A 25,130-nucleotide genomic window follows, 5' to 3' on the forward strand; every position below is an offset into this window, starting at 1 on the left:
CTTATAGATTTTTCTTCCTCAGCCTATTAAGGTGTAGTTTACATACAATACATTTCACCCATTTTAATGTAGAGTTTGAATTTTGTTAATTGTACACAGTGGTGTAGCCACCACCACATTCAGGATATAGAAACATTTTGATCACCCTAACTTTTCTTACGACTGCAGTCAACCCTGATCCCCAGCCTCCACTGATCTGATTTTTATCACTGTGGGTTTTTGGGTTTTTTTAAGTATATAGTTGATTTACAATGTTGGGTTAGTTTCTGGTGTACAGCATAGTGATTCAGTTATACATATGTGTATATTATTATTTTTCATTATAGGTTATTACCTCATTGTGGTTTTGATCTTATTTAGAATGTCATATAAATGGATTCCTATAGTGTGTAGTCTTTCATATAAATGGATTCCTATAGTGTATAGTCTTTCAAGCTAGACTTTTTTCACTTAGCATTATGTTTTAGAGGTTTGCCCATGTTGTTGTGGGTTCCTTTTTATTGCTGAGTATTCCATTGATTGGCTATACCACCTGTTGATGGACATTTAGGTTGTTTCCAGTTTTTGGCTATTACAAATAAAGTGACTACGAATATTTGTGTACACGTCTTTGGACATATGCTTTCATTTCTCTCAGTAAATACCTAGAAGTGGAATGGTTGGGTCATATGGTAGATGTGTTTGTTTATTTATTTATTTATTTATTTAAGAAACTGCCAAGCTGTTTTCCAAAGTGTTGTACCATTTTACATTCCAATTTGAACTGTATGAGGGTGCCAACTGCTCCACAGTCTTCCTGTATGATCAGACTTTTTTCATTTTAGCCAAGTTGGTAGGTATATGGTGGTTTTAGTTTGCATTTCCCTAATGGCTAGTGACTTTGAGCATTTTTTTATGTGCCTCTTTTGCCATCTGTTTATCTTCTTTGGCAAGATGTCTGTTCAAATTTTTTGCCCATTTAAAAAATTGAGTTATTGTCAAAAACTGAAGGGTGTGAGGTTTTAATCTGTTTACCAGCTAATAAGTTGGCCTGCCACAGTGTTATGGGTGCTGGCAGCAGACATGAGAATTTTGAGTCTCTCACAGCATACAGAGCAGCATGAGCTTCCTGTTCGTGTCAGTTTTCTTGGGTCCCATTCCCCAGGAGTCATGAGGGATAATGCAGTGGCTTTGGTGTGTGTTGTGCTAACAATGGTTTACATCACAGTTGAGGACTTTGGGCTCTAGGAAACCCAAATCTTTTATGATGAGCTTTAAGCAAATCTACCCAGCCTTTGCCCCAGAGGGTCCCTTATCTTTATTACACTGGACAATAAACAGACTGGCCCTCCACTCTGGAGGAAGATAGGCTCTGTTTTCTAAGGCCATTTGCTATACAGACAGCTGTCTTTGAAAAGATAGTCCAAAACAAAAGACTTTCAGTGTGTTTGTTTATAAGACATGCAGAAACATGAGGGTCCCACGGAGAGGTGTTTCAACAGTGTGCTTATTTCTACACTGTTCCAGCTCCTGGTAAATTTTCCAATGAATACACTACTCCATGACCATTCCGATTAATATGCCAGTAGGGACTGGGACCTACTATTCAATTTTTCCCTGCGCGGGATTTAGTTAAGAAAACATCAGAATTCCAAGTAGCAGGATGTGGCCACCCTGCAGTACTCTTAACCATGCATCCATTCCCCTAAGGTCCTATACTCAACCAACTGAACAAATCCCAGAAAGCCAGAAGGCTTTCTCCTTTAGTTTCTGTATTGACTTTTCCACTTAGCTCTAAGGATTAATCTGAGTGTAGCCAGATGTTTAAGCAGTTGCACAATCTCAGCATTGGTCAACAGGGAAGAAGTCTAGGGCAAGTCTAGCCTCCATAATTACCCTGGCCAGTGTTCTGAGGCTGACATGAATGTCTTCCAGATCCCAAGTGGTGTCATTGATCACATAGCTAGAGCCAGACACAAATTTGTACCACCTATTTATTTGGATGCCTCTCATGGTAGGGAAGACTGCTTGCTCATAGAACATGCATAAATAAATCAGTTATTCCTCCAGGAAGCTCCCCCAAATAACCAAGGGTAGTCTTATTTTGGAGAGATCTTCACAGTCATCTGAGAGCTAAACTGATCTACCAGTGGTGCTTCCTTAGATACTGGATGCTCTCTTCCCACCTCTAAGTTTCAAGGCATTGTATTTTTGGGAAGGAAGTTAAGACCTAGCTTCCATACAAGAATTATGGTCCCAGGGGGCACATAGGTGCTTTTTGAAGAAAGTGTTGTTTACAAGTTTTTGTGACCACAAAGTGGGATCTTCATCAGTCAGGGGCACAGATTGACATTGTCTCCAATGTGGCCTTCCTTTCCCAGCTCAGTTTGAATGAGTCTTTGTTTTTGGAGGGAATGTCTGAGAGCTGCTAGTTCAATCTGTTCTGTTTATCATGAGCACCTGGATGCCAGCTGAGTGACAGCCACCTCACAGACTGAGCCTGAGCTTTGGGAATAGTAGTGAAAACCTGGTGTTTTGCATGCGACATGCAGGAGCTTGGCCATCCCGTGCTGTTGCCAAAATACTTCTTAGTAAAGTTAGGGAAAATGGTGATCAGGTTGTGGTCAGAGCCCTCTGGTGAGGGATGACAGATCCAGCAGTGAGTTTAAACTTGCAGCTTTTGGGGAAAGCTGCCTGAGAGCATTTTCCTAGCTGAGGAAGGCTCTCGGAGTGGTTCTGAAGGACAAAGATTATTAATGTCCCTTTCTCCCCCTACACATCTCCTGCAGTCAAAGATGTTCTCTCTCTAGCGTCCAGGGTGGTGGTTCTCCCTCCACCTCCACAAAATCAGTATGTCCCGTTCTAGTAGCTATAACTTTACCTCTTTTCCAGCCATCTCCTCTTACCTAGACCTTTCATGTGGAATGGACAGAGATAAGGGCATTTATAAAACTTAAGAGACCCATTATATATTCCACTTTGGCCCACAAGGGCCAATCTAAGTGTACTTGGCAAGCAATGTATTCAACCAAGTGGTCATTATTCCTAGGATCTAAGTTGATGTCTGTTCAATAAGAGAATCCCAATGGCTAAACTAGAACTAAGTTTGAATCTGCTAGGCCTACTTTTGACAGGATATTAACTTGGAAGAGGTACCAGCCAGGCTGCTCCATGGTTGCCATTGGGGGAAAGAAAAAGATAGTGTCTGAGAATGGTCAGAGCAGAATACTAAATTTCCAGTTAGGTTTATATATAGGTCTTGATCGTTACCCAGGAGGCAGCCAAAGAGAGGTGATCCTTTTCTAGGGACAGCTGAGTTTGATGCCTTACTCAGATTTTTGGACAAGGAGGAAGCAAGGGAAGTAGAGTCAGAAGTCTTTTTGAGTTGATATTTGAGGAGGCTGTTACAGCACTCTACAATATCAGTATCTATGGACAGTAGGGAGCTTGAAAGTTCCAACAATACCTTGACTAACAGCTAATTATTGAGTAGCTTTTAGTGCATCATTATCAGACTGCACGTGGTCCAGAGAGCTGAACATATTACACAGCTCAATCTCAAAAGCCACAGTAGTGTGGCCAGAACCAACTGATTAGACTGGAACAGCAACAGGTTAACCTGAAAAGGGGTCCTTAGTGGTGAGACATCAGTGATAGCCTTGAGACGGGGCCAAAGGTCTAGTGTAGTCTGTCTGCCAGGAACAGTCGGAGACAATGCCCTCTATGATGTGACATGAGACACACAGGCCAACTTTTAGCAAGTATCACAAGTCTAGCATGCAATGGCAACTTCTCCATCAGAAATATAGGGTCCTTTACTTTCTGCTCAGTCTGTGAGAGTGAGTGTGTCACCATCTTCAGAATTTGTTGAATAGAGGTGGCAGTGATGGAAGTCTAGGCAGTGTCGGCTTGATACTCTTGATTCCAGTTGGTACCACTGGAGAACAGGCCATTACCATGAACATCTGAATCAGTGATCCAGATAGTTTAGTCAGCAGCTGCTATTTGTTTCCACAGTTGTGGCCCCAAAGATGGGTATCTTTAATCTGCCAAGATTTCCAAGTCTTCCAAAGAGCTAGGCCATGGCAATAGCCCAAGAATCAATAAAAATACAGAAAGGTTCATTTTGGAGAATGTTGTCCAGATTGATGAAGACCGCCTTGAGTTCTGCACTCTGAGCCAGCGCAGCCATGTCCACTTCTGGGTTTGCAGAATTGGTGCCTAGGCTGAGCATCTGTAGCAGCCCAGTGAACACCTTCAGCTTAGCCAGACTGTCAGTGAACCAAAGACCCCGTTGATCTAATGGCATTCTTTGGGCAACAGAGTAGGGAAGCTACCACTTTTTCATGTAAAGCCAAGAGGCCAACTGCTCTCTTGAGTATAACTATTTCTGTTTGACAAATGAGACTTGTTGGGCACATCTTAACTTGCTGATCATGAAGTTTTAGTTAACACACTCCCAAATGGCAGAGAGCCTCAAAGCTTCCATGAATCTTATCTCAGTTTCAACAAGAGCCCATTAGCAAGCTAATCCTTTCTTGTCAAAGGGAGTGTACCTTGTAGCCATATCAAGTAGTTGGCAAGTCCAAAACCCAAGGAATACCTTTGGGTGGAGGCAGCTTCCCTTTGCCAGAAGCTCAAATCTGCAAAGGCATCAGTCTCAGAGACTTGTAGATGAAAGAGGTCATTAGGGTTTTGGTAGAGAATGTGCCACCAGTGCAACCTGCTGGTTGGAGCCCCACTTAAAAGATACTGTTTTGCAGATTAGCTGATCTAATAAACAAGTTAGTAGAAGTGAGGCACATACTGTCTCTGGTACCTAAATAGTCCAATGAGATGCTGGGTCTCATTTTTGATGGGAAGAGGGAGGAGGTGAAGAAACAGTAGTTTTTTTCTTTTACTGCTAGAGGGGATTGAACATTGTGAATCTGCATGTCTAGTCCCCAAAAACTTTACTTGGTGAGCAGACCTCTGAATTTTGTTGGGATTTATCAGCAACCCCTGCTGGTAGAGATGTCTTAATATTACATTCAGGGCCTTTGCAACTGAGACTTCTGGCTTGCCAGTCATAAGGATATCTTCAGTATAATGTGAATTTTATATATAAAATAGAGACACTTGTTGCTAAATCTTGACCCAGCTACTAGTGGCTAATATCAGGGAAGGTTGTTCTAGTAGCTCTTCTGTGTGTGTGTGGTTCTTCCCAATCGGGATGATCCATCTCTGGTACTTACGGGATGGAGAGGTGTAAATGCACATACCGTATCAACTCCTGCTGTATATTCAGATGTCAAACAGCAGTATGTAGAATCAGCGCCACCCACAGGGTCAGGACAGCCTCCCTTTCCTCCTGTGAACCTTGCTCAGACCCCATCAGTGGAATGCAAGTGCCTCTCTCCGTGGAACCAGGTGGGATTGTGAGTTGGACACCTGAATATAACAGAACTGTGAAAGTTTGAGTCCCTCGCATTCTTGAGTTTTCCTCAGCATACTTCAATGAGTATATGGTGTCTTCACTGTATACCCTGGGGAACAGGGAGACTTCGGCTTCACCCCTAATTATCTTACTCCAAGCAGATGAAGTCAAGTTTAGAGAGGAAGGGAAGCTAGAAGGGGAGGTGGTGTGGAGGAAGAAAGTGACTCTGCCAGTGAGCAAGTTACGTTTACTTTCAGTGTCAGGCAGCGCAGGAGCTGTATGTGGCTCAACTAAATAAACCTCTGATATTTTCAGCCCACCCAGAGCCTTCTGTCAGGCAGCAGGGTTATCATTGCTGACACCGTAAATGTCAGTTTTGGGGACCCTTTGATTCAACAGCCCCATTCACATTGCTTTCTAGTTGGGGCCACGTGGTTTATGCCTTTTGGCTGACTCAGACTTGACTTCCACAGTGGTGGCTTTTTTTTTTTTTTTTAAAGAGTGTACCTTAATCCTGGACATTCGCTGCCCCATTGTCAAGATAACATCTATGCTTTTCCTGGTGCAACATAGAAGGCTTTCCAGCAGGTCTGACCACAAGAATTTATATTGCTTTGGATCCTTCTCTCATTCCTTAGTGACTCATCTTCATCTGCATTATAAACCCAGGAAGTTGGACAGGAAGACTCCTAGTAATGCCTCATCATAAGAATTTGTCTCAGAGAAATCTCTCCAAGAGCACCCAAAGCACCTTTATGGCAGCCAGGACCCACTGCAGAAAAACTCCGAAACCTTTGGCAGTCATCTCCAAATGGATCTAAGGTGGACATGACAGACCGCAGGAGGGGCCGAGCTCTGAGATGGCCCAAGCATTGCCATTATTCCTTGCTCGACAAGCATTATGTTGCCCCTTCAATTCCCATGTGGACCAGCCAAAGTTCTAATGACTCAGCTGGTTTCTGCTAGTAGCAGTTGCGAGTTTCCCTCCTGTCACACTTGGTTTAGGTGCATTTGACAGTAACTTGTCTATAAAGCAGGTGGAACCTTCTGTCTCCACCTGTCAGACTGTTCTTGAATCTTCGTCTTAGTTGTTAACAATGGGGCAGACTTCAGGCTGACCACCAGATGGCAAGGAAATCCTCCTCTTTCCCCCGCCTCTCCACCCCTGGACAGTTTGCAACAACTGAAACACCATTGCAGCAGCTGTCCTTAAACTTACTACCCAGTGCTCATCCTGCAACCTCATTAGTAAATGTTTTAGTTTCCTGGGGCTACCATAACAAAATACCACAAACTGAGTTTCTTAAAACAACAGAAATTTATTGTCTCACAGATCTGGAGCTAGAAATCCTAAATTAAGGTGTTGGTAGGGCCATGTTCCCTCAAAATCCTCTACGGGAGGATCCTTCCTTGTCTCTTCCACTTCTAGAAGCCCCAGGTATCCTTAGCTTGTGGCATCATAACTCCAATCTCTTATACAGACATAGTTAGAGTAGGGCCCACTCTAATGGCCTCATCTTAACTTGATTATATCTGCAGACATTTCTAAATAATGTCATATTCATGGGGGTCAGGACTTCATATCTTTTGGGGACACACAGTTCAATTCATAACAATAGGCAATTAAATAGAGGACCATTTATTGCCTTACAATTTGGTAAACCTGTTTGCTGCCAGCTCCAATGGGCTTCTTCAAATTCCGTTTGCTTTGTGAGGTCTTACCCTTCCTGTTATAGAAAGCCTGTCTTTTTCAGCATCCTGTTCTTGGTGCCAAAATGTGGGGGGTCTGAGATTCCACCCTACTTTGCAAGCCAGCAGATTATCCTACCACCGTTTCCTGGATGCTGATAGATGATACAGGGTTGGTAGGTCAGAAAGAAAGGACGTTATTACTCTCTGCACAGCAGACAGCATGAGTTTTCTTTGTGCTGCTTTCCCTTCCGCAGGTCCCACAGGCCCATGTGAATGTTGTGCATATGGTTGGTTTTCTTCACAGCTGAAGATCTCCAGCTTAGGAAGACATCTTTTATAATGGGCTGCGAGCAAACCTGCCTTTCTATCACACAGGGGGACATTATTATATTGGACAATAAGAAGAGCTGTCTGTCCTCTTTGGAGGCAGCAACTCTGTCTTCCCAGGCTGTTGGCTTTTCTGCAGACATCCTTGGAAAGATAGTCCAGAACCAAAGCTTGTCAGTTCCCAAGATGTACAGAAACACAAGGAACTTGTGGAGAATGGTCTCCCAACAGGTGTTTTAAGAGATTGAGTTTAGTGAATTGTAAGAATTCTTTATGTATTCTCTATAGAAGACCTCTGGCAGATACATGTTTGCAAATATTTTCTCCTGATGTCTGGCTTGCCTTTCTGTTAACTGTGTATTTCAAAGGACAAAGTTTTTAATTTTGATGAAATCCATTTTATCAGTTTTTGTTACTAAAGTTTCTGCTTTCTATCTGCTATTTATACTTAAATAAATACTTGACTATAAATGTCTTTCAGTATTTAAACCTAGTCCAGTGTTACAAAGATTTTATCCTGTTTTCTTCTTACATTTTTAGTAGTTTTAGTTCTTACATTTAAGTGTGTGATCCATTTTTAATTTTTTTGTGTATGATATGAGGGTAAGGGTCAAGATTTATTTTTCCCATATGGATACTAGTTGTTCCAACACCACTGTTTCATCTTTTCTGCGTTAAATTACCTTGGAACCTTTTTTCAAAAGTCAGTTGACTATATAAGTGTGGATCGGTTTCTGGACTTTGTCTGTTCCATTAATCTCCATGTTTTATCCTTTCACTGTATCATATTGTCTTAATTTACTGTAGCCTTACAGTAAGTCTTGAAATTAGGTAGTATAAGTCTTCCAGTATTGTGTTCTGCATTTCTGTATAAATTTTATTATCAGCTTATCAAAATCTTCCAAAAAGATTTTGATAGATCTGACTGATTTTTTTTTTAACCCGTGCCTTGTGTATTTCAGGAACAAAGAAAACTCAGCTCCACTAGAGGAAAATACGACAGGAAAAAGTGAAGCAAAAAAAAGAAAAATTGCAGAAACTTCAAATGTTATCACTGAGTCATTGCCATCTGCAGAATCTGAACCCGTTGAAATTGAGGTGGAGATTGCCGAAGGCACAATCGAAGTGGAAGACGAAAGCATCGAAACATTAGAGGAAGTGGCTTCCACAAAGCAGTCCATCAAGTACATTCAGAGCACAGGTTCCTCTGATGATTCTGCTCTGGCACTGTTGGCAGATATTACCAGCAAGTACCGTCAAGGTGATAGAAAAGGGCAGATTAAAGAAGATGATGGCTGTGCATCTGACCCCACAAGCAAACAGGTAGAAGGTATTGAAATTGTGGAACTTCAGCTGTCACATGTGAAGGACTTGTTCCATTGTGAGAAATGTAACCGTTCATTTAAATTGTTTTACCATTTTAAGGAACACATGAAATCACACTCCACTGAGAGTTTCAAGTGTGAAATATGCAATAAAAGGTATCTTCGGGAAAGCGCATGGAAACAGCACCTCAGTTGTTACCACCTTGAAGAAGGTGGAGTCAGTAAGAAGCAAAGAACTGGGAAAAAAATTCACATATGTCAGTACTGTGAGAAACAGTTTGACCACTTTGGACATTTTAAAGAACATCTTCGAAAACATACAGGTAATTAGCAGATACTTTATGTTAAAAGTATGTTTTTTCCATATTCACTTGCAGCTGTGTCTAAATCCTTTTTTTTCCAGTAGTACCACAGAAATCATCCCTTGTGTTTTCTAACATGCAGGCTGAGTATAGTGTTTTTAAAATATTCATTTGTTGAAATATTGATGCTTTAAAGGAAAAAATCAGTATTTGAAAGTAATTGTAATTCTCATATCTTGTCAGTTTGTATATTTTTAAAAGAAATACATAAAACATAGTTTGATTATTTATTAGGAGCCATAAATTATGAAATTCTAATTAGAGTAAGACTTCACTGTTACTGCTTTTACTTTTCCTGTCTTATATTAACACATTACATAGATGAGCACATTTACAGACAATCCTGGACATGTTTATACCTTTGCATATATTTGGTCACCTGTTCTGACTCGGCAGATAGGTAAGGGCAGACATGTCAGGAAAGGTGAGCAGCCTAGGGGCTGAGAAGGGTAAGGTCTCTGTACTGTCCTCCTCCTAGGAGCCATCCCAGGCATGAGGCAGGTGTCTCAGGGAGTCCGCCTTAGAGCCTCTGGTCCTTACAGTTCTGCATCTATTCCCTTGCCTGTTTTTTTTTTTTTTTTCCCTTGTCAGATTCCCTGTCCTTGTTCCCATTCCCCAAGCTTTCTTTGCTAGGTCCTCTGTGCCAGACACTGGAGCTACTGCCACCAGTGACTTGAATCTTAGGGAGTCCCTAAACCCACTATAACAAAGATGTGGGAAGAGCAGTGTTAACAGAGACTTCTGGATGCTTGTTCCTAAGTTCTTAGTATGTTAGATAGTTAAGGCAGTTTAGACTATCAGTACAGTGAATACAATATAGATATCCCATACTGTTCAGAATCTTTCTCTTTGATGCTGGATTTTGGAGAACTTTGGATGAAATTTTTTCATAGATGCCTCACTGTCCAGAGTTGCTTGCTACACACTACTTGAAACTGAAGAATGATATTCAAATAGTGTGGTATCCCTTACTATTCAGACTCTTGGTATCAGTACCCAGGAACTGGATAAATACGTGAATAGCAAGGGAATCTTGTAATTTACTTAAGGCTCAGTACATATTTAGAAGGCTTTAAGATACTAGTTTGAGTAACTAATAGGTGTTTATGGAATCTTTGGGGGAAATGCTTTCTGGTTTTCAAACATCATGTGTATAGACCTGTTGAATTTTGGCAGTTGCCTTAACTGTAGTTTTTGTCCTTAAAAAAAAAATAATCATCTATATCAATGGTCTATTGATGAACTTTTTTGTGGTAACTGTTGTGATTAGTTTTGCAAAAGCATTGACATACCAGCAGAACACTGAATTAGCAAATAGATGTTACTTGGTAACTAGCAGACTTTGATGGGGGTTTCCAATACACCAGCAAATAATCACTTTTATTTATTTCCTAGAAATGTCAAAGTAGAAGCAATTGTCTTTTATCCAGAACATTACCTAGTGACTTGTTTGAAAATAGGACAACACAGATCCTTTTGGAAGTTTTAAAATATGCTTTCCAAGTCCTGCCCATTGTACACTGGATTGAACAGCCGAGTACAGAGTTAAAGGGCATTAAGTTCTGTGTCTTTCCTTTCAAAACGATGTGAGATAGCTTAAGAACTTAATTAAGTAGCTGTTAAAAGTTACAGAACTAGACATTCTCTGGAGGAACAATTTTGCATGTAAAGCAAACAGAACTTTTATTGTCTTTTTTAACTTCAATCAATTATTGTACTAGTAATTAATGACAAGATAGTTGTATATGTGATGACTTAGTAAATTTAAGAGGAGCATAAGTAAACAGTTGGAAATTGTATTTATGTTAATAAAGGATGGATCATTTTTTGCTTATAACAAACTAAGTGTAAAGATAAACAGTTCTGTTCCTATTTCCTACCTTCAGAATATACCTTATATACCCCCCCTTCAGTTTCATATTTTGCATTCTTTTATTAGTTTAGTGCTTTGGTTTCTTGTATGTTCTTAAAGTGTGCACTGTAATCTATAGCTTGATTTGCAAAATTTTGGCTGTTACTTGCCCTGAATTTTTTGCTTCCATTTGGAAATAGTAATGATAATGTCAACCTGCTAGGCCATGGAGATAATAAACTTTTAAGTCTCTGTGTTTAAGGAGCTCAAAGTTTAAATTGGGAGAGACAAGCAGGCACAATCACAGTGTGACAGGCTTAAGTGCCGATAGAGGTAAGGACAGAGTCTTAGGGAAACGCCTGCTTGTGCTGTTCATGATGGAAGAGACAAGGATGGCTTTCTAGAGGGTTTATCCTGTGATGGCCCTCAAAGGAAAAGGAATTAACCAGGAGATGAGCATTCTAAGCAAAAGAGATGACACGTACACAGACATAGAGGAGAGAGAAGTAACTCATTGGGAGCACTTGCTGGCGGGATTTTATTGCTGGAGGATTGGGTCCAAGTAGAGGAATGCCAGGAGATGCAGGTGAAGAGTTTGGAAGGGCTGACTGTGGCGTGTACTTAGGCATCATGGACCATCTACCAGTGGTTCAAGGACAAGAGAGAGAAAATGATTGAAGAGAAGGCTAAGATCAATTAGTTATTTTCGTAAGTCCGCTAAATTAATTTTTTTTTCCTTGAAAGACTCTGGATCACTTTAAAGAAATTTAAGCCCAAAAGATTTCTGATTACATTTATGTTTTAGAGAGATAACTGGCAGGATAGATTAGAGTCGGGTGAAACCTACTGAATCTAATTGGGAAGCTGTTGGAGTAATCTCAACAAGAATGAGGGGTTGAATAAAGGCAGTAATAGTGGAAAAGGATTGGAGATGTGAGTAACGTTAAGTGGGCAGAATCAACAGGATTTGGTGATTGGTGAGATACAGTGGTAAAAGAGAAGGTGACTCGCAGCTTTCTGATTTAAGTGGTTTCACAATTGGAGGTTATTAATCTAGAAAGAAAAATATAAAAGGGTACAATTTGGGGGTGAGGGGAAGTCAGATGTATTGATGATATGCCTGTGGGACACACAGTATGAAAGGGAACCTAAAGGTGACGTATAACTACGTTTTCAAATAATTGTCCCTTACTTTCCCAGAGACCTAGTGTGGAATTATAGAAAAACTGTGGGTCTGGGAACCAGAATTAGCTTCAGGCTCCAGTTCTGACATTTGTCAGCATGGGAACTTGACTGGTCTCTCTGTCTTTGGGCCTCTTTCCTTGTCTCTGTAAATGAGGATGTTGACACCTTCTTTGGTGGGTTGTGACAAATAAGAGAAAATGGTAAAAGCACTTGGAAGACTGTACTTCCCACACGTCTAAAATATAATTAATCTGTTGCTAGTCCTAGATTTTATTGGGCTTGTTAAACTAATTTTTTTTAAATAGCAAAAGCTCAAATGACATACAATGAAAAGTGAATCTCTTTCCTACTTAAGTAGATCTCTCCAGAAGCAACTGCTGCGATCATTTTCTTATTTATCCCTCCAGGTATATTCTTTGGATTTTCAAGTAACTATAAACAGAGCTTTTGAAAAAAACAAACAGGAGCATGTAGTACAGGGTCACACCATTTAATTTATCTTGAACTCTTAGTATATGAAACATTCATGAGTCTACTTAATTTTTTTCCACTGTGGCTGCCATAATTTACTTAACCACTCCTGTTGATACACATTTAGGTTTTTTCTTAGTCTTTCGCTATTACATACTGTACTGCAAATAAACATACCTGGACATAATCTTTGTGTACATATTCAGGTTACTTAATTTTTAACAGCAGAATTGCCAAGTCAGAGAATGTGTGCATTTTAAATCTTGGCAGATATTATCAAATTGCCCTTTAAAGAGGCTATGCCAATTTTTATTTGTAGGTTTGATTTATAGTGAAAAATTATGCACTACAAAGACAAAACTTAACCATTCTAGTTAGCAGTATCTCCCAACATTTGGGGAGTTGTCAAGGAGTTTTTATACCAACAGTAATTCTAGGTGATGAGGTCTTCCCTCTCAAATTAGATTTTTCATCTCGTGAAAATTATACAAAAAAATAAGCTATGGTTGTTTTATCAGGGAAAAAACAGCTCAGAGTTACTTGACTATGTTCCATGTAAGTTTGAGGGTCACATCTAGGACCTTATCATCACTGGGCCTCGACCTCTGAAATCTTAGACCTGTTCTCTGCAAGCATCATTCTGTCTCTTAAATTCTGTTACTGCATTTCTTACTCTGATTGTTGGACTCTACCTCATTTAGCCGCCTTGCCAGTTACCCTGGTCCTGACTTTACCTTATCTTGTCCTCATTGCACGTTACTTGAGTCACTTGTTCTTGAACGCCAGGTACATTCCCTTGGTTTTTGAACCCTCTTGCTCTAAAAAACCCTGCATCCTGGAATTATTAAGAGTCATTTATTTCTGCTCCTTGCTGAGCACTGCTGGAAAAAATTCTTTTGGGACTGTGTTAGGCCTTTTGGTCTTATTTATATCTTTCCTTTCCTAATTGACATTCTAGACCTTCAGTTTAGCACTCAAGACCCCTGCCTACACCCTGCCCTGGCAGATAATGTATCTGACTTCCTCCCCCACCTTAGCTATGGGGTAAACTTCCTTCTTTGTCATCTTTTATTGGAGGGAACGATATTTCCCTTTTCCTCAAGGCCAGTCCTGAGACACCTTGATGTCTCTTCCACGTGTTTCATCCGTCATTCCTACTGCTCTGTGCTTCTCCATGGTTCCTTCTTCCTCAGCAGATACTTAAATAATGACTCGCTTCTTCTGGCTTAAAGAACCTCTTACTGGTCTGTCCCCCTCTTAGCCACTTCTCTTTACTTCCAAACTTTCTGGAAAGAATTTGTTTTCATTGATTTGCCTCCTACTCACTCTCCCTTGACCCATGGTAGTCTGGCTTCTGATTCCACCACACCGCTCACACTGTTCTTGCTGAAGTTACTACAATCCCCTGATTTTACCCTACCTGACATTTCTCTTCAGTCTGGCAGTGTTTACTACCTCATTTCTCTGAAATTTCTTTAATTTTCTTCAGTGTTTTCTTCTGCTTCTGGCTGTTCTGTCTGTTTTCTTTGCTTGCCCCATCTACCTGCTGTTTTAATTGGATGTTTCACTGGATTATGTCCTTGATTTTGCTATCACATCACATACTGAGAGTTTCATCCACATCACAGGCTTCTGTTACCACCTAAAGTAGCTCCTTATCTATATATCCTCTATTTGGCTTCAGATTTGTCTGTGAAACGTTGACCAGAATTTTCCACTTTACTCTGAGTACCTCAGACTCACCAGACTCAAAACTGAGTGTATACTCTTCCCCAGCACCGCCCCCCATCCGACCTACTTGTGCTTCTCTATTCTGGTTGGTATTCTCAGCGATAGACCTGGGAGTCACTATCCTTACTCCTCACCCGCAGTGCTGTCTTACCCTTCTGTGCCTCTGCCTGGTATGGAATGAACTTCCTTGTTCCTGCCGTCTCATTCCATTCCAGGCAGGATTAATCACTCTTCTCGGTGCTGCTGCAGTTGCACCTCCCATCGCCCCTTCTCTGTGACAGGCCTTCCTACAGTGCTGCGCTCGTGACCTCCTATTGCCCCTTCTCTGTGACAGCCTTCTACAGTGCACTGTGCTCACGACCGCCCATCGCCCCTTCTCTGTGACACCCTTCTACAGTGCACTGCGCTCACGACCGCCCATCGCCCCTTCTCTGTGACAGCCTTCTACAGTGCACTGTGCTCACGACCGCCCATCGCCCCTTCTCTGTGACACCCTTCTACAGTGCGCTGCACTTGTGTATGTTCATGTATTTCACCTTCCTGAAATACCCTGGCCTGTGACACGAAGTTCTTAAAAACAAGGAGTTTCTTTTCACCACCTAGCATATGGTCTGGTACACAGTAAGTGCTCAAAAAATGCTTGTGGAATAGATAGTTATGCATTTCCCTGAAATGGAGATTGATCTTGATTTTTATCTCAGGGAAAATATACAGTTTCTTAAGAAATGCAAAAACATGGAACAGCACTCAGATCCAAATTTTATTTCTTCACCAGAGCACAGATGAAATTATAAGAATCATTAAAAGCTTACTATTTCCACCTGTAGAATAGTCTTTTGGATGTGGTAGAAACATCTAAGTTATAAATTCTGATTCTTCTCTCAGAAAAGGTGCTATTAGAATTAACCAAAAAGAAAAAAGTTTTTGCTTTTTGTTTTTCTTGTCAGCATAATTCTTTTCTGTTCTACTAGGTGAAAAACCTTTTGAATGTCCAAATTGTCATGAGCGATTTGCTAGAAATAGCACCCTCAAATGTCACCTAACTGCGTGCCAAACTGGAGTGGGGGCAAAAAAGGGAAGAAAGAAGCTTTATGAATGTCAGGTATGTGTGGGTGTTCTGTGTCCTTAGCAAAGGAGTCTGTGTTTGAGATCATTAGAAGTGAACAATAACAAGCCTAGAGCAAAGGCATAGAGCTGACAGTTTAGAAAGAAAAGAGAGTAAAGAACATCATTGTCTTGCTTTTATAAGGGGAATTAGAATATTTTTTTTATTTACCTAACCCTAGATGACACCAGTGTCAATAAAATTATGTCCTAAATAACAGGTGGTCTGAAACTCTGGTTATTCTTAACCATGGAGCAATCATTAGGAGTGGCAAATTCAGGAGTAGGGCCAGAAGGCAGAGCAGCTGTAATTGGCTCTTCCATGATTAGTGTGTATTTATCCCAAATGGTGAAATGGTTCTAAATGTTGATATTATGGAAGAAATAATAATGTTACTTTATATTCCTAGAATTTTTGACATTTAAACAGTGAAGGCAATACTAAAATATTTTCCCCAAAGAATTTGTTAGCTACATCAGCTAAAAGACCAAATAAAAGGATTCTGAAATCCCTTAAATCAAACTTTATTGAAAATATCATATTCATAACATTTTCCAGAAAAATCACCTTTTTTCTTACACAGAATAAATGCACCCATATTTCCTTCAGTTTGAATATAATTTATTATTAACACCCAATGTTTGGTTATTTCAGGTCTGTAACAGTGTGTTTAACAGCTGGGACCAGTTCAAAGATCACTTGGTAATACACACTGGAGATAAACCCAACCACTGTACTTTATGTGACTTGTGGTTCATGCAAGGAAATGAATTAAGAAGGCATCTCAGTGATACGCACAATATTTCAGAGCGTCTAGTAACTGAAGAAGTTCTTTCAGTAGAAACACGTGTGCAAACAGAACCTGTGACATCAATGACTATTATAGAGCAAGTTGGAAAAGTGCATGTGTTACCATTGCTTCAGGTTCAGGTGGATTCAGCACAAGTGACTGTGGAACAGGTCCATCCAGATCTGCTCCAGGACAGCCAAGTACACGATTCACATATGAGTGAGCTTCCAGAGCAGGTCCAAGTCAGTTATCTGGAAGTGGGTCGAATTCAGACTGAAGAAGGTACTGAAGTTCATGTTGAGGAGCTGCATGTTGAACGGGTAAACCAGATGCCAATGGAAGTACAGACTGAGCTTCTAGAAGCAGACTTGGATCAAGTGACCCCTGACATCATGAGCCAGGAGGAGAGAGAACCTGCCCAAGCAGATGTTGCTGTGGCTGCCAGAGAAGATCACGAAGATGCGGAGGGTTTAGAGACCAAATCAGTGGATCCCCAAGCTGAAAAGGCAGGAAGTGAGAACAGAACACCTATGGCGGTTCTAGAATGAAATAACAAGTGAATATATTTTTAAATTTACGTGTTGGGTTTTTGAACTCATGGGCAGTGTGACTGTCCTTAAGCTAACAGACAAGTGGACCAAAGTTAAAACTTTCCTGTTGTGCTGAACTGTTTCTTTTGAAACAAACTGATTTCCCCCCACTTAATGCCACAGAGGAGGGATCTTTCCCATAAGTGAATGGGAAGCTTTGAGAAGTATATTTCTGGAGACTTAAATGGAGTCTATTCTTATTACATAGTTGGGTACGAAGGTATCTATTTTCATTGTGGTAAGGGTTCTCCCTTCTCTCTTTTCCAGGTCATGTCCTTCCTCGAGTTTTCTTTTTTTTTTTTTTCCATATTGTAAAATCAAATGTAAAATCATTAGAATACAAGTTTATGTATTCTAATGCATGTTAGAAAATTTGAATATATAGGAAACACAGGCTGCATGAAGAAAAGTACATTGTTACTGTGCAGTTAAATTTTGGCTTCTGGCTTTCTTTAGTTTGAACAACATTCTTGTCTACCCTGATAGTTACAGATGTCATCTCTGCAACAGAAACAGAGTGGTTGTGGCAATGTCTAGAATGTTTTAAAAAAGAAAAAAAAGAAAAAAAACCACACCCATGTGCCTTTTCAAAACCGACTAAACTATAAAGCATCTCTGGTTCTTTCAAAGTTTGTGTTGCAAGGAGTGATGTAGGTGATGCTAACAGTACTTTATATTTTTGCTTAAAAATGACAACTACGAATTCTTCTTGAGTTAAGTTAGGTTGAGAAATTTCATTTAATGGCAGCTGAATTCAGGGCCATTTTCAATTGGGAAAATTCATTTATATCTGTGGTAAACTTTATTTTGATGAAAAGTTGCACTAGTATTTTACCACCAGATGAAAAAAAGGTAAGCATCATTTAAAAATTAATGTATTTAAAATAAAGTACAGAGAAAAACATGTATATAATATATCAGGCTTTGTTTTGAATGAATCTTTCCCCCCAATCCTTAATGTAAAGATCTTGTGCTATAACTTTTAAAGCCATACAAATAAGAGTGCTAAACTGTGGACTTAAGTAGGTGTGTAAATATTTTTAATCAGTATTACTTGGAAAATAAACTATAACGACCACATAAAATAAACCAATATGCTATTTTCTTTACCTGTTAAATATTGGGAGATATTTACATTTTTAAAGTAAACTTTAAAATTATGTGTTCGTGACTCTTTTTTTTTTTTAACTTACCTTTGGTTTGTGGTCAGAGATGCCGCCTTCTCATCTGTATTAACATGACTGATACGTGAATTGAGACATAAAATTTGAGAGATGAAGTTCTCAGTCCACATCTCCAATCCCCAGAAATCAGTTCAGAAGAAAGGAGGGAGCAAGAGGTTGTATTTGTAATCCTACATGGTGGGACACAACAGCAACATTGGAACTGTAGTAGAGCCAATTTGTAAAATACTTTCCCCACTTATTAGTTAAATTTAAAAAATCAGTTCAACTTAATGCCTCTTGATAATACTGATGTTAAGGTGTATCCTATTTATAAAACACACTGAGGAGAATGGCTTCCCACGACTGGAGAAGTCATGGATTTAGAGCTAAATAAGAATTAGGAGGTTGTTTTTATTTCAAGGTCAAAAAAGTATATGAACGTTTCCAAGTCTGTTCTGTTTGGCAGTTGGGTACCCACTGCAAAGCATAAATATATATATATATAATTTCCCCCCACATCTTTGAAGTCAGAAAATATTGATTGATAGGATTATATTACATTGAATTTTCAGATTGCCTTAAGATATCCATGTTTTTGAGTTAGTTGCAGTTTAAAAAAAAAGTTTAAATTCCTGACATAGTGGTCTCAAGTATGTAAATTACTAGGTAGTATCTAGTGAATTTTGAGTGCTGAAAATAGCTCATGCTGTTCTTTCAGGCCAAGGTGTGAAACAAGGTTTATTTTTAAACATAATCTTTCAAAAGCTCTGACTACAAAGTAGAAATCAGGGACAAAGTCACGGCAAAGCATTGAAATTATCATTTGAGGTTTCAGATTTGGCAAGTCCTTTCAAGATAGGTGTGAGGGGCAGGTATATAGTTCATTTTTACTTTTCCCAAAGATAATAAAGGATGTGTCATTGTGCTCCAAATGCCAGTAAATCTGATTGCAGAGGAGGAAAGCTACCTACTGGTTTTACACCTTATGATGGCTAGCACTTTGAGTTCGTGAAGCATTTGACATAACAGCTCTTAAAAACCATGATGTATATTAAAGTGCTGAACTGGCTATTTTGTTCTTCCCACTTCTGGAGCTTTTAGCTCGGTCTACAGTATGACAGCTATACAGCAGTGCCAGACCTTGGTCATCACAGGAATTCCAAAGTGCACTGGACAGTGATGAGGGAGCCTCTTGTTTCTCTCCTACACCATGTTCCTACAGCAGTTCTTCACTTTTCCAGTACCAGCTAGGTGTCTTTCAATTCTGACAGTACCCAGAGTTAAGTGATAAGTACCACAAGATTGCCACTTCAGTCACCAGCTGCAAATTGGGAGGTTCCACCCCTCTCAGATTCAGTAATGCACTAGAATGACTCAGAACTCGGGAAAGCACCATACTTCTGAGTGTAGTTTTATTATAAAGGATAAACCAGGAACAGGCATAGGGAAGAAATGCACAGGACAAACTGGAGGGAGGGCCGGGCAGCACTTCCACATCCTGTCCTGGTGTTCTGCCCTCCCAGCACATGGAAATGTGTTTACCTGGAAGCTCCCTTAACCTTGTTTACTGAAGTTTCGTTATCTAAGTGCGATTAAGTCATTGGCCATTGATTATTGAACTCTCCATCCCCTTCCCTGGAGATCTTGGGATGGGGCTGATAGTTCTAGCCCTCTAATCCATGCACGTGATTTTTCTGATGACCAGAGCCTAGAGTAACCTCACTACATAAACTCAGGTCTGGGCTTGAGTTCCTAACAATAACAAAAGACAAAACTCAGGATTTTAGGAGCTCAGTGCCAGGAACCCGGGACAAAGAACAAATACATACTTTTTTTTTTTGTTATACCACCCCTACCATCTAAGATTCAAAAGGGAACTAAACTGAACCCTAATGTCAATATATTGAAAGCCTAGAAATCCTTTGAATATGTACAAAAATAAGAGTCTTACAGTCTTGCCATTTAAAAAGGCTGCTATCCTCATACACTACTGAAAGTAGGAATAATTTCATGGGAATGTAAGTGCTGCTGCTCCCACTACACGCAATTTGGAAGTAAGATTTCAAGATTAGCAAGGTCCATAAGGGTCTTCTAATTACCCACTTTATACTTTGTATAAGCTAATACTATTGACTGAGGCTTAAATGTAGATAAAAGTCTCCACCAGAAAATCAAGTGGATTTTAAAGCACATCTTCAATAGGGGTTGATTGTTTTGAATAAATGATCAGTAAGCTGTTCACATGGAAACAGTTTTTAACTGCATGCAAAATTACACATAAATACCTGACCTTAAAAGTCAAGTCTGATTTTGTTGGAGAAAACATGATAGCTTTGAATTCATTGTGATAACACTGGTTTTTGTGTTAACATCAGGAGTAGAAACGTAGGCTGAATATTTTTCACATGTAACGTGCTGAGCTGTGTTATGGCTCTTGAGAATCTGTCATAACGAATTCAAATGAGAAGTAGCAGGAATTAAAACTATCGAACCCTTCCCACCAGTTAATGAGATCATTCTAGTTGGAAGCCTGCAAGTGGACTATCTATTCTAAATGTATTCTGAATTTATAGATCTTAAAACTACTCCACATTCTATAAACTACTTCATTAATCCTATTGACATGGTATGTAGGAAGGCAGCATGTGAATTCATAAGTTTTTTCTCCTCAACTTCCCCACAACCTAATAGGACACTGTAAATATGACACCTAATTATGCAATTAATGACCACCTTGATATTTGTACCAAAATATAGCCCTAGGAAAGAAAAATCTCACTGTAACATAACAGAATCATTTATGAGTCAATTACTACTTCCCAAACACTTTACATTTAATCATCTCAATGACCTCATGAGGTAATTATTTTATTAGCTATCATTTTACTAACAGAGGAAAGAATGAGAAGGAGATGAGAAACAGCTGATAGAGAGTGGAGGCAATATTTGAAACCAGAGAGCTTGACTCCAAAGACTACACTCTTGATCTCTAAAATACAGTTACCTCTGTATGAGATCTCTGTGGCTGACAATATTGGATTGCACAGAGCATAGGCAAAACTCCCATTTTCCTTTGGGAATTTACATCAGCTCTTGATGGTGTTGGGATGGAGGGAACTGGAGATCAGAAAAGATGACAAGATACATGAAGCAAATTTGGTATCTCCTTGCCATCACCTTGCCTTGAGATTGCCCCATCTAGGTAATGGTTCTCTAACTATAGCATACATTAACATCTTGTTAAAACACAGTGTTGGACCCCGCACCCAGAGTTGTTGATCAGTTGGTCTGGGTTAGGACCCAAGAATTTGCATTCCTAACAAGTTCCCAGGAATACACTGCTGGTCCTGGAACCACATGTGGAGAATGGCTAACATGGGGTACTTAAGGAAGCACAGATGACTATCCAGTGGCATGAACCTTTTTGAGAGTTTCTTCTTTTTTCGAGTAGAAATACTTCTACTCGAAAAGTATTTGTTATATCTTATTTTTTTACCTATTGTTCATCTTTACTATCCATATAATGGACTGGACTAAGAAAGCAGTCTTGGGGTTTTTTAAATATCAGTCAAGAGCATTCTACTTATTCTCAGTAACTAATTGTATGATGTTTCTGAAATGAAAATGCCACAAAGACATGAAATCTTAGAGAACAATAAGAAATTAAAAACAGAATAACTGACCACAAATACTTTTGCTTCTGCTGAGTAACTCAAACATACTTTTAGACATAAAATGATAGCTCATATCTTCTGAGGAGCAAATTTCAATGTATGAATTCACATAAGAGAAAAGCTGACCATTAATTGTGGTCTGGGGGCCTGGTAGACCTCTTGTCCTAGAGCAGTAACTGTGTCCTGTGAAATACAAGTTATCTATTAGACACAGCAATGAAATATTATAGAGCATATAATAAGGGTTCCAAGCCCCAATCTCGCTGAAATGGTGCTTTTAAAAACTAAAGACAAAAAAATCAAAGGTAACTGATTCTGACAACTTTTCATGAGATAATTTTGCTAAAGTATGAATGGGCCCAGAGCCTTCATCTGTTCATGGTCCAATTGTAAATAATACCCTAGTGCTGATTATAATACCACACTAATTGCTATTATGTAACATATTCAAGAAAAGCTTAGAGCTGCAGGAGAAATGGCAGTACCAGGGGCTCATGGAATGGGATGTAGACAGAGGACTTTAGAAGTGGTTTCTGATGCTGAGTTCTGAGTTTTCCTTTTCTATGACAGCCTAAAGCCTTCAGTAACCTAGTTCTCTAGGTTCTAGTATCAGCTTTGCCCTATAGGGCTGTATGGGGGCACCATGGGGGGGCCTGTGACAGGATATGTCAGGTTGGGAGTTTGAAGCTCTTGGTTTCTAGGCAGTTTGTTTATGAAATCCTGTCCTGTGTATTGTCATGTTGTAGGATTCAAGGAGTATTTTATATTTTTAAAATATGCAAAGATTTTATTCTATATTTTGTTGTTTTAAAGATAGACAGCATTTACTATTTTAAGATTACTTTAAAAAAATCCTCTTGTTTTTTGAGAAGGCCTCCCTTTAAAGACAAACTTCTCTCACAGAAAATCTTTTTCCTACACAAGTAGATGACCACTTTCATAAACCAAGGAAGCAATCATTCCAGGCTCTCCTGCCAATCTCAACAGTCAGTCTGTGGAGCTGTCCAAGGTTTATTTCTCTCCCTTCCTGTTCTGACCCTATTAATCATCATACAAACAGGCAGCAGAGGGTAGTAAGGAAGAGCACAGGACTCTGGAGTCAGACTGCCAGGTTTGAATCCCAGCACAGCACTGGACAGCTGTGTGACCTTGAGCAAGTCAAAGAACCTTTCTGGGTCTCAGTTTCCTAATCTGTCAAAACAGGGATGGTAATAAGACCACCTAACCTAAAAGGTTATTGTGAGGATTTAATCATATACTGTTTGTGAAAGTTTCTATAACAGTGTCTGGCAAGTAGCAAGAAAGGAATTTTCAGGTTCCCTAATTTCTACCATAAAAGGGTTCTAAACTTAGGGTTTTTTTTTTTCCTCAGCGCTTTCGCTTTTGTAAATGTTGGGCCTGACAATCATGAATCCAGGATTTGGCCAATACGAGGAGATGGGAAGAGTGCTCACTGAGCTGTGACTTAGGGCGCCTAGTTTTGGCTCTGCTACTAACCAGCTGTGTGACCCTTGTAAATTAACTGACTTCTCGGGCTTCAGTTTCTTTTTCTGTAAAATGAAAGACTCGAACTTTGATAAATCATCTCTATGCATTAGGATTCAGTGAATCGCATTCTGCGTTCTACACTCAATTCAGTGATTTGTCTTTCTTGTTTGTAAACTGGAAAAGTATTTGGCACCTACCACTAGCCGGAGAGTACCACATAGCTGGGGAGTACACAGGAAATTAGGGGTCCAACTGCCTAAGTGGCACCAAAGGAACCAGGCCTAATATATGCGAGGAATCTGGGCAGAGTGTGGCACTGGCACTTCTTTCTGCAGAACCGAAACCCTGCCAGACTCACCGAAGGAGCCGACACGGTGATTTGCTAGAAAACCCCGTTCTGATAGGAAGCTTACTGGGTCGCCATCTCCCTACGACACGGAAGGCTTTTTAATCTAGAGGCTGGAGCGGCTCATAACGAGGTGTGTTGATGGGAGCTGTGTCAACTCTCTTTTGGCTGTGTCGCCGCTTCCCATCCATGCTCTGGGGGCGGTCCTCTCTGCGGAAGGGCCAAACCCTCCTCCTCGAGTGTCTATGATGGGTGTCCCCGAGCCGCGTGCCCTTCTCCCTCAGCCCCTACCTCCTGGTTGCCATAGAAACCGGCCTACGAGGTCCAGGACAGTGTCCCAGTGCGCGACCGGCGGGTCTCCCTGTTCCCCCCACCCCCAGGCCAGCCCCCCGCTCCCGATTGGTCCTTCGGGAAACGCTGCGGGGCTCCTCAGTCTCCGCGGCGGGGGGGCTGGGGCAGCGCCGGCGGGCGGGGTTTGCCGCGGCCGCTGTTGGTCAGGTCGGCCGCCGCTGTTGGTCAGGTCGGCCGCCCCTGACAGCTCCGGGAGCCTCCAGCGCCGCCGCTGTGCCCAGACACCCACGCACCGCCCCCCACCGCGCCAACCACCCTGAGTGCCTGGCTTGGCGCCCTGCAGCCTAGCCCACGAGCGGGGCTCGCCACCAAGGTAAGCGAGGGCCGCGGGGCTCGAAGGCGGCACCCACACCCAACCTCCCCTTCCTGGATGCCGGGGAGGGGCGCCTCTCTTCCCCGCGACCCCGAGGGTAAAGGGAGAAACAGTTCCCGGCGGGGATGGGCGAACTGGGGTCAGGAGAAGGTTAGGCGCTCTTTGGGGGCGTCCCCTCCCGGGCCCATTGCCCGCGGGAGAAGAGGGCCGATTCCTGGGTGCCGTGTGAGCCCTGGGGCGTGTGCGCCTGTGTCCCCGAGTCCCGGCTTGGTGCGGGCACCCGTGTCTGTGCGCGCGCCCACACGTGAGCGGGGAAACGCAGCCCCGCGCCTCTCCCCGCGCACACCAGCTGCGCGCCACCGCGAGCCCAGAGCTCAGAGTTTGTAACCAGGGCCGGGGATCTGCGTGACCCCAGATGGCCGTGGGCAGTGGAGGGAACTGACATTGACCCGCTGTGCAGAAGGGAATGAAATCCTCCACCACACTCCGCACCACGACGCGCCTTAAAGAAAGAGGCTTCTTTTGCAAGACTGTGCAAGTAAGCAAGGACCTGTCTCCTCTTCCCAGAGGTCCTTCTGTAATATTAGGAGCTCGAGGACTGCGCGATACTGCCCGGAGAGTTTCGCAGCAGGGTCTTTAAAATGCCGTATCTGATCAGCTTTTGTGTGCCTGACAATATTTGAGCAGATGGAGAGGTCAAGGCAACAAATAAAGGCGCTCCTAGCCCTGATAAAGGCGGCGAAGGTTCAGCCATCTGCACATTTTTCCTTCCCTTTTCTCCCTCCCTCCTCTTCCGTCCCTCCCAGCCTTTCTCCCGACCCCTCTGCCCACCCCGTTCCCGGTTTTCGTCCTCCCGAGTTTATTAGACAAGAGGGCTCTCTGTTAGACCCACCCTCCCCACCCCATTCCTCGCCCCGTTTCAAACGGAGAGCGAAGGAACCACAATCTAAGCTCTCACCCGTGCAGC

The 25,130-nt window shown here is 41.3% G+C and overlaps 2 protein-coding genes across 8 annotated transcripts in view; both read left to right on the top strand.

The window, feature by feature from the left end:
* The window catches only part of ZNF131 (zinc finger protein 131), a 28,887-nt gene extending 10,944 nt beyond the window's left edge, over positions 1 to 17,943 (top strand). For 4 of the 7 annotated variants that reach the window (XM_031444590.2, XM_031444605.2, XM_031444611.2 and 1 more), the window contains exons 5-7: positions 8,377 to 9,062; positions 15,312 to 15,442; positions 16,100 to 17,943. In XM_031444590.2, the coding sequence (XP_031300450.1) occupies positions 8,377 to 9,062; positions 15,312 to 15,442; positions 16,100 to 16,783 (1,501 nt within the window). In that variant the 3' untranslated portion in view covers positions 16,784 to 17,943. Of the gene's footprint in view, positions 1 to 8,376; positions 9,063 to 15,311; positions 15,443 to 16,099 lie in introns of those variants that run through there. The other 3 variants (XM_031444614.2, XM_031444618.2, XM_031444621.2) reach the window with 2 other exon arrangements.
* A 6,053-nt stretch (positions 17,944 to 23,996) lies between these two features.
* NIM1K (NIM1 serine/threonine protein kinase) overlaps positions 23,997 to 25,130 on the top strand; it is a 59,329-nt gene continuing 58,195 nt past the window's right edge. The window contains exon 1 of the mRNA XM_031444625.2: positions 23,997 to 24,163. The gene's annotated coding sequence lies outside the window, so the exon portion shown is untranslated. The remainder of the gene's footprint in view (positions 24,164 to 25,130) is intronic.

This window comes from Camelus dromedarius, chromosome 3, assembly GCF_036321535.1.
Source record: "Camelus dromedarius isolate mCamDro1 chromosome 3, mCamDro1.pat, whole genome shotgun sequence".
NCBI lineage: Eukaryota > Metazoa > Chordata > Mammalia > Artiodactyla > Camelidae > Camelus > Camelus dromedarius.